At 37.4% G+C, this 17,310-nt stretch overlaps 1 protein-coding gene and 1 long non-coding RNA gene across 2 annotated transcripts; one reads left to right on the forward strand and one right to left on the reverse strand.

Moving 5' to 3' along the window:
• The first annotated feature begins 462 nt into the window (after window positions 1–462).
• Window positions 463–2,379, forward strand: LOC130734075 (uncharacterized). The gene is made up of 2 exons (XR_009017740.1): window positions 463–696; window positions 1,999–2,379. It is a non-coding gene; the product is annotated as an uncharacterized LOC130734075 (long non-coding RNA).
• Window positions 2,380–4,928: 2,549 nt separating this feature from the next.
• LOC130734072 (cysteine-rich receptor-like protein kinase 44) lies at window positions 4,929–8,340 on the reverse strand. The gene is made up of 7 exons (XM_057586370.1): window positions 7,437–8,340; window positions 6,995–7,111; window positions 6,780–6,910; window positions 6,479–6,689; window positions 6,108–6,345; window positions 5,659–5,809; window positions 4,929–5,430 (listed from the first exon to the last, which is right to left on the reverse strand). The coding sequence occupies exons 1-7, from the start codon at window positions 8,215–8,217 to the stop codon at window positions 5,083–5,085; spliced, it is 1,977 nt and encodes a 658-aa protein (XP_057442353.1). The 5' UTR covers window positions 8,218–8,340; the 3' UTR covers window positions 4,929–5,082.
• Between the last annotated feature and the right edge of the window lie 8,970 nt (window positions 8,341–17,310).

A 17,310-nucleotide genomic window follows, 5' to 3' on the forward strand; every position in this document is an offset into this window, starting at 1 on the left:
TTACCTATGTAATGCTTAAGTGATAGATTGAATAAAATGAGACTTTTGGCTAAGTTTGAGTTTTGACAGATTACGCCTGTCAACTTGTGTGAATTTTTAGAGGGTCTTAACGACCTCATTTGGGAAATCTTCCTTCATGAGAGTTGTAGCCCTTTAAGTGTAGAAAATGCTCGAAGTGGAATAAGGTCATTCCGACCTCTGTAGCTCGAGATATTCGAATTTTACCGACCAGGGTTCTGGCTGTAAAGTGCCAGCGAATTCATTAATGTGTTTTTACTTTTATTCCGAATTTTGGTAGGTTTTTAATTAAATAAGACCTGGTTAGGGTTTTTAAATAATTGGGTCAAAGGTGATGAGATTTGGGCTTGAAAAGGGAAAACCAAACCCTAGCCCACTTGTGGTTTGCATGGGATTAAGGGGAAAACCCTATTTTCTTTCCCTCATTCAGAACAGAAACTGCACCCCATCTCTTCACGTGAAAAACCAGAGAGAGAATAGTGAGAAAACTCGAGAGAGCAAGGGGGGAGGTCGCCGCTCAAGCCGCCACCACCGCCGGGACGCCGTCGTACACGCGAGAGAGAGATTTGCGAGAGGGAGAGAGAAATCGCCAGGGAGAAGGAAGGTGAAGGGGACTTGGACAGCAAGAGATTGTTCTTCCAAACTTCATTCTCTTCTCTTTTCAGATCAAGAATCAAGGTAAGGGCTGGTCCTAGGACTTGGGTAGTTTGTTAGGGACTTGTTGCTATGTTTGGTTGTGAAGAATCTTGATTGTTGAGGGTTTGCATGAGGGTTTGGGTTGAAGGTTTGCTTGCTGTACTATTATGATATGAGACCTATGTGATTTGATTTTTATTGCTGGAACATAGCTTAAAGCCTTGGGCTGAATTGGTTTATAGCTTAAACTAGAGGTGGGAGTTTCGCTGCGAGTTTCCTGTACTGGACAGCGGACTTCAGTGCCCCTTTTTACCCGTTTATGGTCGTCAAATGAAAAAGTGATTAAAATGAAAGTTGTAGATTTTCGAAATATCTTTTAATACATATAAAAATCATAATTGTTGGTTTAGTAATGTGATCTGGGGGTCGTTTTTAGTAACTGTTACACCTGCTGTCTTTCCTGTTCCGGACAGTAAGCTTTAAGGCTTAATATCACCTAATTATGGGACTTAAATGAACGAGTTTTTAACTAGAGAGTTGTAGATATTTGAAATATCTTTCCAAAAAGGTATCATACGTGATTTTTGGTTGAAAGATACATTATGTGGCTTTGTTTTTGTGAAAGTTGTTTCTGCTGCCAATATGTTGAGTTGCGAAAATGTTTGCGAAATGTTTGCTTAGGAGATGCTGTGAGTTATATGTTGTTAAGCTTGATTTGATGACCCTTGGTACTTGCCTTGTGGTGCTGTTGTGACATAATATGCATGTTTTTATGTATATGGCTATTCTTAAATGATTTCACACTGTTTAATTGGTTATTTGTACAAAAGGGTCGCTCACCTAGCCGTAATTCCCTTTTGTGCACTGTGAATGTTGTGTTGCTATCTTTAGTGTTGTGAAGAGAATAAAAGACTCTTGGAAGACTTGACTTAGAGCCTCAATATAAGAGAAAGAGAAATAACTCGCTTGCAAGTAAAAAGTGAAAATGTGATTAGTGGAACATAGGTCGGTGTAGACTATGGTCCATGAGAACGATGGGCTTGCACGCGAGGGAGAATTTTGTGGATCATTGCGGCTCCACGTGTTTTGGTTGACTGCGGTCACCATGAGATTTTGTGAAGTATTGCAGCTTCACGTGATTTGTACATCTGCGGATGTATGTGATTGGCCAAGGAAGGTTTGGTGGGTTGTGTGATGTGAGATTTCGTTAGTAACTGACTAACTGACTTTATTCCCATAAAAGACATATAACGTACTTATATTGTGTACTGTCGATTTTGTTATTATTATTTCTATCGACTTGACCCTTGCGCTACTTGTTTATTTGTTATATGTGGGGGGTAGATGGTGTTGGCTACGATCATGGTGACTTCCTGGAAGTTGAGCCACGATGATGAGGAGTCCGAACTAGAGCCAGAGGAAGAGCTTCCCAAGGTGACAGACGATCCTTGGAATGAGATTAACCCATCTGACGATGAGTTGTGGTCCCGAAGCTTCACTGCAAGGACCAAGCGGCAGTTCCAGAATGGTCAAAGGGGCATCTATGTGGACTTGAAGACTTCATGGAGGACATGCTCTGGAATGACTAGGGTTGGGTTGAGTGACTTGTACTTCTTCTTCTGGGTTGAGAGTATCAGGTGGGCGTTGAACTATTTAGTTTACCTTTCAGTTGGATATTTTCCTTCCACTTAATATAATTTATAACGAGGTTTCTTTTGGGATAAATATTTTATACATTTCCGTTGTTTAATGAATTTGAGTTCGCATTGGTTTTTTTTGTATTCCGCAAGTTAAGTTGGTATAGTTTTTAAGAGTTTCGCAATATTAGAACTTTTGTCATTAATTCAAGATTAATAATTGAATCAACAGAAATTCTTTACGAAAAATGGATTAATTGGTTACTGTGTGACACTCGAGAAATCGGGGCGTTACAAGGCCCAAATCCTTGGTCCGCTCATCGCCCTAAGCTGGCGCTCCTGGGCGAGGGACCCTGGGGTCTCGCCCAGTCCAGTCATTAGCCGATCTAGATCGACTGTCAGTCAGTTGTTAGTCTATCCTGGTCGACTATATGTCAGTCGTTAATCGATTTGAGCCTTGAAATAGTGCAAGGTTATTAGCCTTAATTTGTTATTTAAGTAAAATTCCTAGATAAAACACGTGCTTAAAGAGATAATGACAAATCTGTACTTTTAACGAAGGAATATTCTGCATGGATTTTGGGAGTTTTGCTTTAATTAATTAATCTTTAACTAAGTGATATTTTCGTCTAATACATGAAGATAAAGTCAGGTTGGATCCACTTGCCACAAATATATGAACTTCATGTCAAATGAAGGTAGTGGAGCCAGCTGATAAACATGGGAATGGAAACACTAGCTAATATGATAGATTTTGAAGGTAGTGGGCAGATGTCATGATCCTAAGTTGTTGTATGCGTACGTGGTTAGTGCTTAGATAACGTGGTAGACTTCATGGAATGTAAATAACTATCGTAATTTGGTGTGATTTGCCTTCATAACTAGTCGTTTGAAGCTCATTTGTAAAAACAACACAATCAATCAATTAAACTACAAATTTCTCGCATTTATATTTGTCTTTTACTTTCATGCCTTTGATTTTCAGCCTTTAAGTTTCTTTAAAGCCTGTTAGTTGTTTATCATTTCAGCCATTTATTTATACAACTTTCTGTCATTCATTTTCACTCGTTTAAGCTTTTATCTACCCATTTTCATTTTACCTTAGTTTGGTAATTTTTGTCACTAATACAAACTTCTCAATAACGACCACTAAGAGCATTTTGGAGTGTCTTAGAAACATAGTTCATTCCTCAAATAATTGCTTGATTAAAAAATTATTGTGTTGGTTTCTCACGGTCGACCCACACGACTATACAATCCCTATTTATTTGTAAACCAACAATGGGCACTTCCTACGGGAAAAAATTAACACGAAAAATTACTCCACATGGGCATAAGTTCTTTGGGAGTTATTTTTATTTCGAGAAAAGAGTATATTTATTGATCGTAAGTAATTGAGTACTAACCGTTGCAATAGGTGGCAATAGGTGACATCTATTGCCACGGTTACCTTTTACAACCCGTGGTAACAAGAGAATCGATCAATTGCCACGGTTCAGCCTTGAACCGTGACAATTGAGCAATTGCCACACCCCCTATCGCCATGGTTAAACCATGACGAATGGGCGGGTTTAACCGTGGCAATAGGTCTTTTCTATAGTAGTGAGTTCATGCAGTAGTTTCACATTTCGTTCCATAAATAAGTGGTTGGAGCTTCAAATTTTAAATTTTGTGAATAAAAAAACTCGTTGTTCAGTCTCTACTGCTTAGAGCGCTGACCGTGAGATGAGAAATTAATCCCATAACTATCGGATATGGAAATACTTGATTCAAGAAAAAAAAATTCATTATTAATGATCATGAAAACCACCTTCATACAATCAATCAATAAAATTTTAGTGATGTGAAAGAAGTAATTTTAGTCTCTTTTTTTTGTTACATCGGAAAGATAAATTACACCCGTTAGGCGTCAGAGGTCGATCCCTGGACCTCCCCCTACCCAACCCATATGTCCCTCTGCTCCTACCACTTGAGCTATCATATCTAATAGATGCATTGTTTTTTTTTTGTTTTTTAAAACTTAATAGAAGCATTGTTTATCAATTAAGTTTTTTAATTAAAAAAAATTTCCCAATTAAATTTTATAATTCACTAAAAAAAATTGTCCATTTACTTTTTCACAACTGTTTTCAACCTCCGCATATGTATTTGGGGAAGTTCTGAAAATTACGTTCGCCTCAACACTCTATAGAATTTTTTAACAACCTCTTGTACCTTGTAATATAGCATAGGGTTTTGCTTTGCGGAGAAAAGCGAGAGAAAAGGCTCACTAACCGCCACAAAATAAGAAATAAACTGCTGCAAGAACAAACCACTTTAAAAAAAGGCAGCCAATAAGTTTTAGTCTTCTACGGTTCTACCTATTTATAACTAACGAGTAAAAATCTGAATAAATTGGGTATTTAAACTTACAGATTTCAATTAATATATAAAATGTATTTTTAAATGAGTAAATTGATAAAAGATCCATATATAAGTGACTAAAATCAGGTTTTAGGCAATGGTACACATCTACTTTCTCACTTAAAACAATGGTGTTAGTTTAGTTAAAAAGGTCTGAGAAAGTTGGATTCCCCTCAGGTAAACAAGTTGCTAAACGAGCAACACAAAATCAGAATTCTAACATCAATACAGAAATACATTGCAAACTTGTAAAACCATACACTACAAAACCAATTGAATGTTATATTACAGTTTCTTTACACGAGCAAATCCCAAGGACATTCTATTTTGGTTGAAACATTGATGATATAAGTAAATACTATCATCAAACCCAATGACCAGAATCCAATTAACGAGGGTACATCTCAGTTATTGAAACCTTATTTATTGATTCTTGAGTTGATTTATTCATGGACTCACTTGATCTTGTTGCCCCTGAATTCTCTTCGGACGAAGGCATGCGTGAAAAGCTTCTAGTTCTACCCATGAGAAATCCAGGTTCTGAAGGCACAGGAAGAGTGAGAGAATAGCTGCTAAGCATGAGTGCAATGGTAGACATAGGTGGTCTGTTAGCTATGTTTTCTTGAACACATAGTAAACCAATATGAATACATCTTATCATTTGATTTCGTGAACCGTTGTTTAATGTCGGATCTATAATATTTGCAGGTGTCCCCTCCCTCCAGTTTCTCCATGCCTGCAAGAATTTGCCCAGTTATAGATAACCATACACTACTAGGCTAGGCCACCAATTCAATTTCATCAGCAAGAAACAGCAGTGACCATAGAAACTATATTTCTACTGAAATTAGAAAATATTGTCAAGAGTATACACAAACATATAGGTTATAATTTCACAAAATCAGTAGAGACAAACAAACTCAGTTTCTCTTATATACAATTTCTCATGTAAAGGAACACTTACAAAACTCAGCAGATCTTCCACATTCTCCCCATGACGAATGCCACTATTTTTATGGCCACTAATAATCTCAAGAACCAGTACACCAAAACTGAAGACATCTGATTTTACTGAAAATTGTCCATACATTAGATACTCAGGTGCCATATATCCACTGCATGCCAACATGAACATACTTAATTAGTAAAATGCTTTGACTCTTTCACAGGTTAATTATTTTCACTATATCTGATTTCGTGTTGGTGTAAAAGTAATTGTTGCTATTCTATATTTTTAAATGAGCTTGACTCTTATAACATCTAGTTACAATATTTGGATGCAGTCCATCCAATTCTCTTAGTTGAATAATTTATCAATACATGACTGAATGACAATGTAAGAGAAAATATAAGTTGTTAGTTGATTCAAATTTAGCTTTTATGACAATAGTAGCCACATATTCTAGTACTTACTAGGTTCCAACAATCCTATTCGTATTTTCTTGTGTTTGGTCCACAACAATCAGTCTTGCCATGCCAAAATCTGCTATCTTAGCATTCAGCTCGTCGTCTAGGAGAATATTGCTTGCTTTGAGATCGCGATGTATAATTCGCAATCGCGAATCCTCATGAAGGTAAAGAAGGCCTCGAGCAATACCATGTATGATTTTGTGGCGCATTTCCCAATCCAATTGTGCTTTCCTGGTCTGATCTGTATTAATTTTAAAGCTATATATGTTAGTAGCCAGTTAGTCTTTGTTCGGTTACAAGCTGGAATCACTTATTGGAGCTTTTCTACTTGAAGTAACAAAGCAACAGTCTAATAATGCAATGTTTTAGCTTACCAAATATGATGTAGTCAAGACTTTTATTTGGAACAAATTCATAGATAAGGAGCCTTTCTCTCCCTTTCAAACTGAAACCAAGTAGCCTAACTAAATTTCTATGTTGAAGCTTGGCCACTAGAAGCACTTCATTCTTAAATTCAATATCTCCTTGGCCAGAATTCATTGACAATCTTTTGACAGCAATATCTTGTCCATTGGTTAGCTTACCCTGAAAATATATACCAATATATTATGCTCAACAAGTTCTTTCTCAGCCATGCATGTTATGCAATGTTTTGATGAAACAATGTTCTCTTACCGAGTAAACCGCACCAAATCCACCTTCTCCAATCTTATTAGAATCAGAAAAATCATTTGTAGCAACTCGTATGGTGTCAAAGTTGAACTGCAGTGATTCATTGGTTTCAATTTCATCATCATAATCATCATCTTTTAAAGGAAATGGGAAATTGGGTTAGACAAATGACCTTTTTCAGATATGATAAGGGAATTCAAAAGTGAACTTGGACTTACTTTCAAATTTTTTACTTGGCTTCTTTACTCGTAGGTAGATGCAGATAGAAATGATAACCAATACAACAACAACTGGAACCGCTACTGCAATGGCAATTTTAGATGTGTTGCTCTTCCCTGCACAAATCAGAAATCCTTGGTAAGACAGTCCATTATTTAAGAGCCTGTTTTTATAAAACTAAAAATGGAAGATTGATGCATGACCATACACTTCTATGAAAATGAAAATTGTGTAATTAACCCCATAAACCTGCAAATGAGGAATGACTTTGGGTACACAACTTAATTAAGCGCTAATGTCAATACCCACTTATTATCTAACTTAGATCCTAAAGAAAACTGAGAAAACAATCTCAATTCAAAACTTGAAGAATACTTCAATTCTAAAATTTACTCAATTTAGAGTGTTATCTTCAATGTCGTCGATAAATATATATAGTACCATCTGATGTTGAAATTGGTGGTGGTGCATCATCTTCATAGAAGTGGTTTCCTTCATATCTAATACTACAACTTGGTCTAGTAATTCTACCACCTAACTTCCTATCACAACATGATGGCACCTCCCCAATAGCCCCGGACAAGCACGAACCGCATTGCTGGCTAGAAAGATCAGGCGTGCACTGCGCCAGGCCATACAAGTCCGGAAGATTTGGACTAGAAACGATTTCGGTAGCGTACTTTAAACGTGAGTCCCCTGACATAGCCTTGGTTCTCAGGCTGTTCAACAAGCTCCCCAGAACCTTGTTGAACTCATCCACATCTATCACATCGTTGCCAACGTTGCTCATTATGATCGAAGGAGACACCTCCATCTCGCCCAAAATGGTCCTATTGGAGTACCTCAGTATGCACTCTTCTATGTACCCAATTGCTTCTTTTTGGTTGGGACAATGCAGTGTGAGGTTGAACCTTGAGTTGTTGAGGCAGGTGAGGCATTCGTCACGTTTGAGGTCTCCTCTACAGAGTGCTATGGCTGAAACTTTGTCAATGCCTTGGCCATAGGAGGAATTGTAGAAACCATAGTTGAATTCTGTGTTGGAAAGGAGATTGGAGAGGAGGGTGTTGAGGTTGTTGTGGTAGGTGCTGTTGACGGTGTAGTTGCCTTTGTTATTCATGCAATAGGGAGTAAAGTTTGGTTGGGCTCTGGCTTGATCAGACACCATTATCATGAGAAGGAGAAAGCTTTGAAAGCAAAAGAACCTACTAGGAAGAACTACCATTGTGAATGTGATTGTCCTCTCAACAATCAGAATAAGAAATGAAGGAATGAATTGAATGAAGAGATTCTATTGCTAAATGGGGGGTGTTGTCCACTTGAATGATGACCAAGATTAGTTGAAGTCAACTTCTTACCTTTTCCTTCATGTAATTTTGATTACCATTTTTAGGGTCCCCCATGGGTTGTAACTCTATCACAACTCACAAATAGGTCAGTAATGTTACTTATAAAAACTGCATAGTTTCGTTTTTTTTGTTGTGCAACAACGTATTTCACGGCTTACCGTTATAAGACTAATTCCCTCATTGCTATAAGATCAAGTGGATAAGTCTGCCCCAACAAATTTTTCATCATACACATTGCTCAGGGATTAAATTCTCGACCGAATGTTTAAGAAACCCCAGTTATTTACTAACTGTGTTGTGCTGGACTTTATTCGTAATTTCTAATCCACTTATCTTGTTGATTGTTGATTTATTTATGATGTAGCTATTTGATTTCACAGATCAAGTTATTACACTCACGAAAATATTATGTAGATATTTTTTTTTTTGGTACATAAAATATTATGTAGATATGATGGTGGAGAAAAGGATAGGAAAAAAAATGATAGATATATGTACATGTATATATATATTATATGATTTGATAGCGAAGGAACTAGAGAATGAGAGAGAGAAAGTGTATATATATTGGTGCAGTTAAAGCCGCCACCATAACCCTTCTCTCTCTCCAGACTGATTGGTCCATGCTTACTTGCTTAGAATCATCCAAACCAATGTACTCATTCAGCCAGCTTTCTTGACTAGCATCTAACCAATATTTCTCTTTTTCTTTCATAACACCTTTCCTAGAATGTCACTTTCCTGTTTAGACAAGTAGCATGTATTAGAGGGGTTTGCTTCCTCTTATTCAAGGAATTCAAGTAATGTTCTAACCAATTTTTCTCTTTTTCTTTCATAACACCTTTCCTAGAATGTCACTTTCCTGTTTAGACAAGTAGCATGTATTAGAAGGGTTTGCTTCGTCTTATTCAAGGAATTCAAGTAATGTTCGGTTGACACTCAAAACACACCTACACCAAATAAGATGTAGAATAGAAGAGAGAAAATTAAATAATCACTAAACCAAAAACAAAAGGGCTTTTAAAGTGCTATTTTTGGCATTTTAAATCACTTTTGAAGCGCCTTAATTAACTCTCGGCACTTTTGATCCTTACCAGAAGCGCTGTAACGTGAGTTGCTGCCAAAATATTCGTAGCAAATCTAAGCAATTGGTTGCATGGCTTACAAAGATTTTGGCATGGAAAATTTAAATATACTCCTAGCTATTTAGCACTAAACTGCAACAAAATATTACAATTTTTTAAATTTTCCTAGCTGTCTAACTAAGAAAATTTGGAGCTAATTGTCCCGAAAAATAGAGCTGGGTAAGCAGGGTAAAGTTCGCGGGCCAACCCGCGTAACTCGCGATCTGCATGGTCAATAGCCCGATGTATGGTGGTTTGTTTAAATGCGGGCCTATCTGGGCTGGCTCGTTTAGCCCGCGGTTTAAATGGGTTGAACCCTCGGTTTTGCAGGCTGGTCCGCGGGCCATATAATAACATAAAAAAATTATCTTCATAGTCCATGAACTACTTTACTTGATCTTGATAGAGTGGCCCAAAAAAAATCCAATTCATGAGACCCAAGTGAAGTGAGACACTCATCACTTACCAGACTAGTTACCTTACGTACCTTACTTCTCTTCTCTTACTCTCTTTCTTTTCTGGTTTCCGTCTTTCTCTCAAGTCTCCCACCGCCACCATGAAATCTTCTTGCTTTGGATTTGTGGAACATTTTAGAGTTTGATTATGTAATGTGGAATTTGGTGAATTGTTTTGGCAATCAGTTTTTTTCTCTAATTTTTTAAGTTTATTTGCTTGTTTTATTTTAAAATCTAACAGTGGCCCATGGGCCAATTCGTTTATCCGCTGTTTAAGCGGGTTGAACGCAAGCTAACTTAAATACAGACTCATTTATTTGCGGGCCTACATGGGCAAGCCTGCTAACGTGCGGGCTTATGTGGGGCGGGCTTATGCGGAGCGGGCTAGACCGCATACCCAGCTCTACCGAAAATAGGGTTAACCATTGGAGCAAATTTGCTACTAATATGACAAGAAAGAGGTTCCAATAATTTGTTTAACATAATTAATCTTGAACTATTTTGTTATCTGATGGAGAAAAAAATGCACCTCGGAAGTCAAACATTTCCATAGGCGGATCTAGCACCCGGCTTGCCTGGGCACTTGCCCAGGCTCCGTGGCAAATTTTTATTTTTTTATTTGGACCGCAAGGATAAAAACTGAGTTTTTTACCCACCCAACCTGGGCAAAAAAACTTATGTTCTCTTTCAGTCTCTTGTTTCTGGTCAAGATGGGAAGAAGAGATGAGAAGATGAGAAAGGGGACTTGTGAATTGGATCTGTATGGGTGTCTCTTTCTCTCCCGTTTTCATTTTTCTGATTTCCCAATAATCACCTTTTCCACCTAAAATGAAAACAGAGGCTTCAATTCCGCAAGAATCCATGTGTGTTTCATTTTTCTTATCTTTGTGCGTGTGTTTGCTAATTGGGGGTTATCTGGCATTCCCCCCTTTGACCCATGTGTCTTTCTTTTCTTTTTATCAATTATCACTTTTTTTTAAACATCTTCAATAATTAATTCAATGGACTTAAATTAAAAAAAATATCTTAATAGCATATGTTCATACATTATATTCAACCAATTCAAATGTTATTCATTAATTAATCATTAATTTAGTTCCACTAAATTTAGAAACTACTAATATCATCATTTGGTTTGATATATTTAATATTGATAAAATGTGATATTAGTTTGAACTTTTCTCAAGTATATAATTTTTTAATGTGATAAGACTCTCTCTAGCATCCCTTTGTTATACACCATCTTTGAATTTTTAAAGTAAAGTTTAAGTTTAAAACAAATTATATATAAAACTGACTAGGTGTGCCTCTTTCGTACCAATTACGTTACAAGTCGTGTATCGCATACCCATACTCGTACCACGTATTGGAGCATATGGCGAACCAGCTGGTAACTATGGACTATACCTATATGTTTAAGTTAGGTGTTTAATTGAGAATGAAACGTATTTGTCATTCCAACCGTCTATTCACGCCGCAACAGCCGCAATGCCCGTAACCACAATTTAAAACCTTGAATCAGATGTCAGGTTGGGCGGTTAGACTTGCCTAGTCTACATAAAAATTCTGGCTCCGCCACTGAACATGACACATAATTTATCTCGGTACATAAACAAGAAGGAGGTTCTATAATTTGTCCAACAACAATGAGGTGCATCGCGCGGTTTCAAACAGATGAAGTATTGTAGGCAGAAAATCATATAGAGTAAAACCATTAATGAAGGTTAAAGGATGAAAAAGATATCATGTGTAATGCAAACTTCCTTCCACATTACTGAGAAGTTGTACAACACGTTGATAACACTTTTTCCTCAATATGTCATATTTGCATAAGTTTTACTATCACCGACTTACAAGAGTTGCACAAATGTTTGCAGCACTAAATGTTCAATTTTTATGATCAATATATATATGCGGTTCAAGTATAAAAATATAACTGGCTTAGATAATCACTAGTCAGAGGAACAAGTTTTTACAGACCTTGTGAAAGAGGCCGCCCTCTAATTTAATTTCTGCCGTATGGCAGCTTGAATCTCTATGGAAGAGTTGTACAGGATGTAAGCAATTTTTTTGGCATCCACACATTAGATAGTTACTACCATGTTATATGACATCAAAGCATCAAATAGATAAACCCGGGGTTAAATGCAACAATACTCCAGCTTCCCTGCTTAATAAGAATTCATCACTTTCTAAATGACAGAGAGACCACCAAAGTTATAGAGCATCTAAATTGATCCACCATGTTGAGCAAACTAAATTCTTATGAGAATGCAGTGGCATGATAAATTCAAAAGCTTGCCAACTACTGGAGCGTTGCTTTGTTGGTTGATTTTCAATAATAGTTCATGCCTTCAGAATCAGGACAAGACTAATTACTCGAACGATCAGCTTGAACCTTTTCTTGCAGCAGGTTTAGCCTCAGAATTCAAGCTGTCACTGATTGTCTTACTGTTAAAGGTCATTCTTGGAAAGAGACACAAGTACTGTTAGATTAATGGTTTGGCCTTGGTGAAAGCTTATCTTTTTGTTATCTCAACTGCCCCTGTCAGTTTAGTTGAGAAATTTGAAATATAATATATTTTATGTAAAAGTGTGTGGGTCTATCTTTTATGGAGATTATGTACTGTTGTGTCAAGATCTTGTACTGTTTTGAGTTGCTGCCATTGTACAAGACTTTTAAGCATTTTGAATGTATGAAAAAATATAACCCTTCTCTGGTATCTGATTTTTCTAGTCTGCATCTCCCTCTTGAAATTCTCTCTTTATGCTCTTGCTGGTTCCATATTACAACAGTGGTATCTAGAGCTTTTTGTGATCTTAGAAGGGACACCAAACACTGAAACTCTGAAAGAAAACAAGCAAGGAAACTCACGAAAATGGCCTCCTCAAATCTACCTCTTCCACCTCCTCCTGTATTTACAGGGGAGAACTATGAGCTTTGGGCTGCAAAAATGCGGGTTATTTTACAGCTTATGGCCTTTTGGAGATAGTAAATGATGGTGCTCAGCCTCCACCACTTCCAAATAACCCTACTATTGCCCAAATCAGACATCATAGTGAAGAACAAGCCAAGGAAGGGAGGGCTTTGGTCCTAATACAGTCTGCTATTAGTGATGAAGTTCTCACAAGAATAATGGACTGTGGCAGAGCAAAACAAGCATGTGACAGATTGAAGGAGGAATTTCATGGGAACCAAAGGACAAGGAGGATGCAGGTTCTGAATCTTAGGAGGGAGTTTGAAGCTCTCAGAATGAAGGAGAGTGACACAATCAAAGATTTTTCAGGGAAGATGATGAAGATTGTCAACCAAATTCGTCTCATGGGTGATGAACTCTCTGATCAAAGAGTGGTGGAGAAAATGTTAATAAGTCTTCCTGAGAGATTTGAGTCAAAGATTGCTTCTTTGGAAGATTCTAGGGACATTTCTCAAATGTCTTTGTCAGAGTTAGTGAACTCCCTCCAAGCCACAGAACAAAGAAGACTATTGAGAATGGAAGATCAACAAGAAGGTGCCTATTTGGCTCACCACAAGTCAAGGGCAAATGTTGGAAGCAAGAAACACAACAATCAGAAGATGGGTAAGAGCAAAAATGAAAGGGAAGGCAGCAACAGCAGCAGTAAGGACTCAGTTGAGAAGGGTGGAAAATTTCCACCATGTCCTAATTGCAAAAAGACAAATCATTTGGAGAAATTCTGCTGGTATAGACCCAACATCCAGTGCAGATTTTGCAAGGAACTTGGGCATGTTGAAAAAGTGTGTAAAGCCAAGAGGAAACAAGTGCACCAACAAGCTAATGCAGCTGAAGATTGTACTCCGCCACATGAGGAACAAGTATTCACTGCCTTGGCCTCCAGTATTAGTGTAAACAGCAGCCAAGAAGATTGGCTCATTGATAGCGGTTGCACTACTCATATGACACCAAATGTTAGTTTGTTTGTGGACTTGAAGAAAGTTTGCTCAACAGTGAAGGTGGGAAATGGGGAGTTCGTTGATGCTGTAGGACGAGGTTCTGTCATGATCAAAACACCCTCAGGTATCAAAGTAATAAATGACGTTCTCTATGTTCCAAAGATTGATCAGAATTTGCTAAGCATAGGACAAATGCTGGAAAACAATTATTCTCTTACTTTCAAAAATGAAACCTGCATCATACATGATCCTAGAGGTTCTTTATTGATTACTGTGGCAATGAAAAATAGAAGCTTCCATTGGAAACCAAAACTTGATCATGCTTTATCAAGTTTAGTTACTGATTCAGATTTATGGCACAAAAGATATGGACATTTTAATTTTTTCAGCCTAAAGTCTATGCATGATAAGGACTTAGTGAAGAATATGCCTGCTGTTCAAGATGCTGGTTGTGTGTGCAAAATTTGTCAACTTGGGAAATTGACCAGGAAACCTTTTAACAAAAGTTCAGCAATGAGAGCTACTAACAAACTCCAGCTTGTGTACTCCGACATTTGTGGTCCTATGCAAAATCCTTCCCTTGGTGGTTGCAGATATTTTATGCTATTCATTGATGATTCAACAAGAATGTGTTGGATTTATTTTCTTAAAACCAAGTCAGAGGCTGTTGAAAATTTTCAGAAATTTAAAGCAATGGTTGAGAATCAAAGTGGTGAGAAGATAAAGGCCTTGAGGAGTGATAATGGGGGTGAATATGTGAACTCTCAGTTTGACAAAATATGCAAAGATGCTGGCATAAATCATCAACTAACTGTACCTTATTCTCTTCAACAAAATGGTGTTTGTGAGAGGAAAAATAGAATAGTAGTTGAGATGGCCAGGTGTTTGTTATTGGAGAAAAATTTGCCAAAGACTTATTGGGCAGAAGCTACAAGTACAGCAGTTTATTTGCTAAATAGACTACCTACAAGAGCTGTCAAAGACAAAACACCAATTGAAGCTTGGTCTGGTGTCAAACCTTCAGTTGAACACCTTAGAGTGTTTGGAAGTGTGTGTTATTTCCTTAAGCCAGCAGTGACAAGACAGAAACTTGATGATAAAGCTGAAGTAGGAATTTTCGTCGGTTAAAGCAGCCAAGCACAGGGGTATAGAATCTTGAATGTAAAGACAAAAAAGATTATTGTATCAAGAGATGTTACTTTTGATGAAAGCTCCTACTGGAATTGGGAGAAACAAAATGTTGAGCAAATGGCAAGCCTCACAACAAACCAAGAAGAAATTGCAGGTGATAACTCTGATTCAGATGAAGAGCAACCTGTGAGAGGAGAAAGGTCTTTGGCAGATATATATGATAGGTGCAATGTGTCTTTAGTTGATCCTATCACATATGAAGAAGCTGCTGCTTCACCTCAATAGAGAGCAGCCATGGAAGAGTAGCTTGGAATGATCCATAAGCATGGAACTTGGGTTCTTGTGGACAGACCAGTTGACAAAAACATTGTAGGAGCTAAATGGATCTACAGAACTAAATTGAATGCAGATGGTACACTCAAGAAGCTAAAGGCACGGTTGGTGGCAAAAAGATTTTCTCAACAGTTTGGAGTTGATTATTGTGACACCTTTGCTCCTGTGGCACGATATGACACCATAAGGATCTTGATTTCTCTTGCTGCAATCTTTAATTGGAAAGTAATGCAGTTAGATGTTAAATCCGCATTCCTTAATGGAGATATCAAGGAAGAAATATATCTTGAACAACCACCAGGATATGTTGAGAAAGGGATGGAAAACAAAGTGTGTTTGCTGAAAAAGGCTTTATATGGCCTCAAGCAGGCTCCTCGGGCCTGGTATGAGAAAATAAACATTTACCTCCTAAGTTCCGACATCAACAAAAGTCTTAATGAAGCAACATTGTACACTAAGAAGGCCAACAATGACCTGCTCATTATTTCTCTGTATGTGGATGATGTTCTGTTAATTGGCAGCAGTGTAGAACTCATGGAAAGCTTTAAAGTAGAGATGAAGAATCAATTTGACATGTCTGACCTAGGTTAATGACTCATTTTCTTGGCATTGAAGTCATGCAAAGCAGCCAAGGAATCTTCATATGTCAAGAGAGTTATATTAAAAAGGTTCTTGAGAAGTTTGGCATGGAGACTTGTAAGTGTGCGGACACCCCTTTGGCTGCTGATATGAAAATAATGAAGGAAGATGGTGTTGAGAAGATCAATCTGACTACTTACAGAAGTTTAGTAGGTTGTTTTCTATATCTAACAGCCACTAGACCTGATATATTGTTTGCTACCTCTGTTCTCTCAAGATATATGTCCTCTCCTAGTGTCATACATTTCACATTTGCCAAAAGGGTTCTGAGGTATCTAAAAGGTACTATGAGTCTTGGAATGTTGTATACAAGTTCTATTGACAGCAAATTGTATGGGTACTGTGATAGTGATTGGGGAGGGTGTTTGGATGATATGAAGAGCACCTCCAGTTATATCGTTCAACTTGGCAAGTGTGTGGTTAGCTGGAGTTGCAAGAAACAAGAAATTGTTGCTCAATCATCAGCAGAAGCAGAATATGTTTCTTGTTCAGCTGCTGTAAATCAAGTTGTATGGATGAGAAAAATATTAGGTGACTTGGTGCAGATTCAGGAGGAGCCTACAATCATTTGGTGTGATAATCAATCTGCTGTCTCCATGGCTAAAAAACCAATTTTCCATGGTCGGACAAAGCACATAAAGATCAAATATCATTACATTAGGGAAGCTGAAAATGAAGGAGAAGTTTCTATTCAACACTGCAGATCTGAAGACCAATTGGCTGATATTCTAACAAAACCATTGCCAAAGAGGAAGTTTCTGTATCTAAGGAACATGATGGGTCTATGCAGCAAGCCAAACCAGGAGGAGTGTTAGATTAATGGTTTGGCCTTGCTTTGGTCAAAGCTTATCTTTTTGTTATCTCAACTGCCCCTGTTAGTTTAGTTGAGAAATTTGAAATATAATATATTTTATGTAAAAGTGTGTGGGTCTATTTTTTATGTAGATTATGTACTGTTGTGTCAAGATCTTGTACTGTTTTGAGTTGCTGCCATTGTACAAGACTTTTAAGCATTTTGAATGTATGAAAAAATATAACCCTTCTCTGATATCTGATTTTTCTAGTCTGCACCTCTCTCTTGAAATCTTCTCTTTATGCTCTTGCTGGTTCCATATTACAACAAGTACATGTTGATATGAATATGAACTTATGAAGTAGGAACTGGTATCTATATAAATGAAGGGAGAAAATCCCTTGATTACACTCAAATGACAAGGTACCTGTCGTCCTGTCCCTCTCAGCCCCTCCTTTTATTTATAGGCAACTTTATTTCTTATTTCTCACTTATAAACAAGCTCATTTTAGAGTAGGTATTTCTCCTTAGAACAATGGTGTTAGTTTAGTTAAAACGGCCTGAGAAAGTTGGACTCCCCT

This window comes from Lotus japonicus, chromosome 1 (genome assembly GCF_012489685.1).
Source record: "Lotus japonicus ecotype B-129 chromosome 1, LjGifu_v1.2".
In the NCBI taxonomy this organism is placed as follows: Eukaryota; Viridiplantae; Streptophyta; class Magnoliopsida; order Fabales; family Fabaceae; genus Lotus; species Lotus japonicus.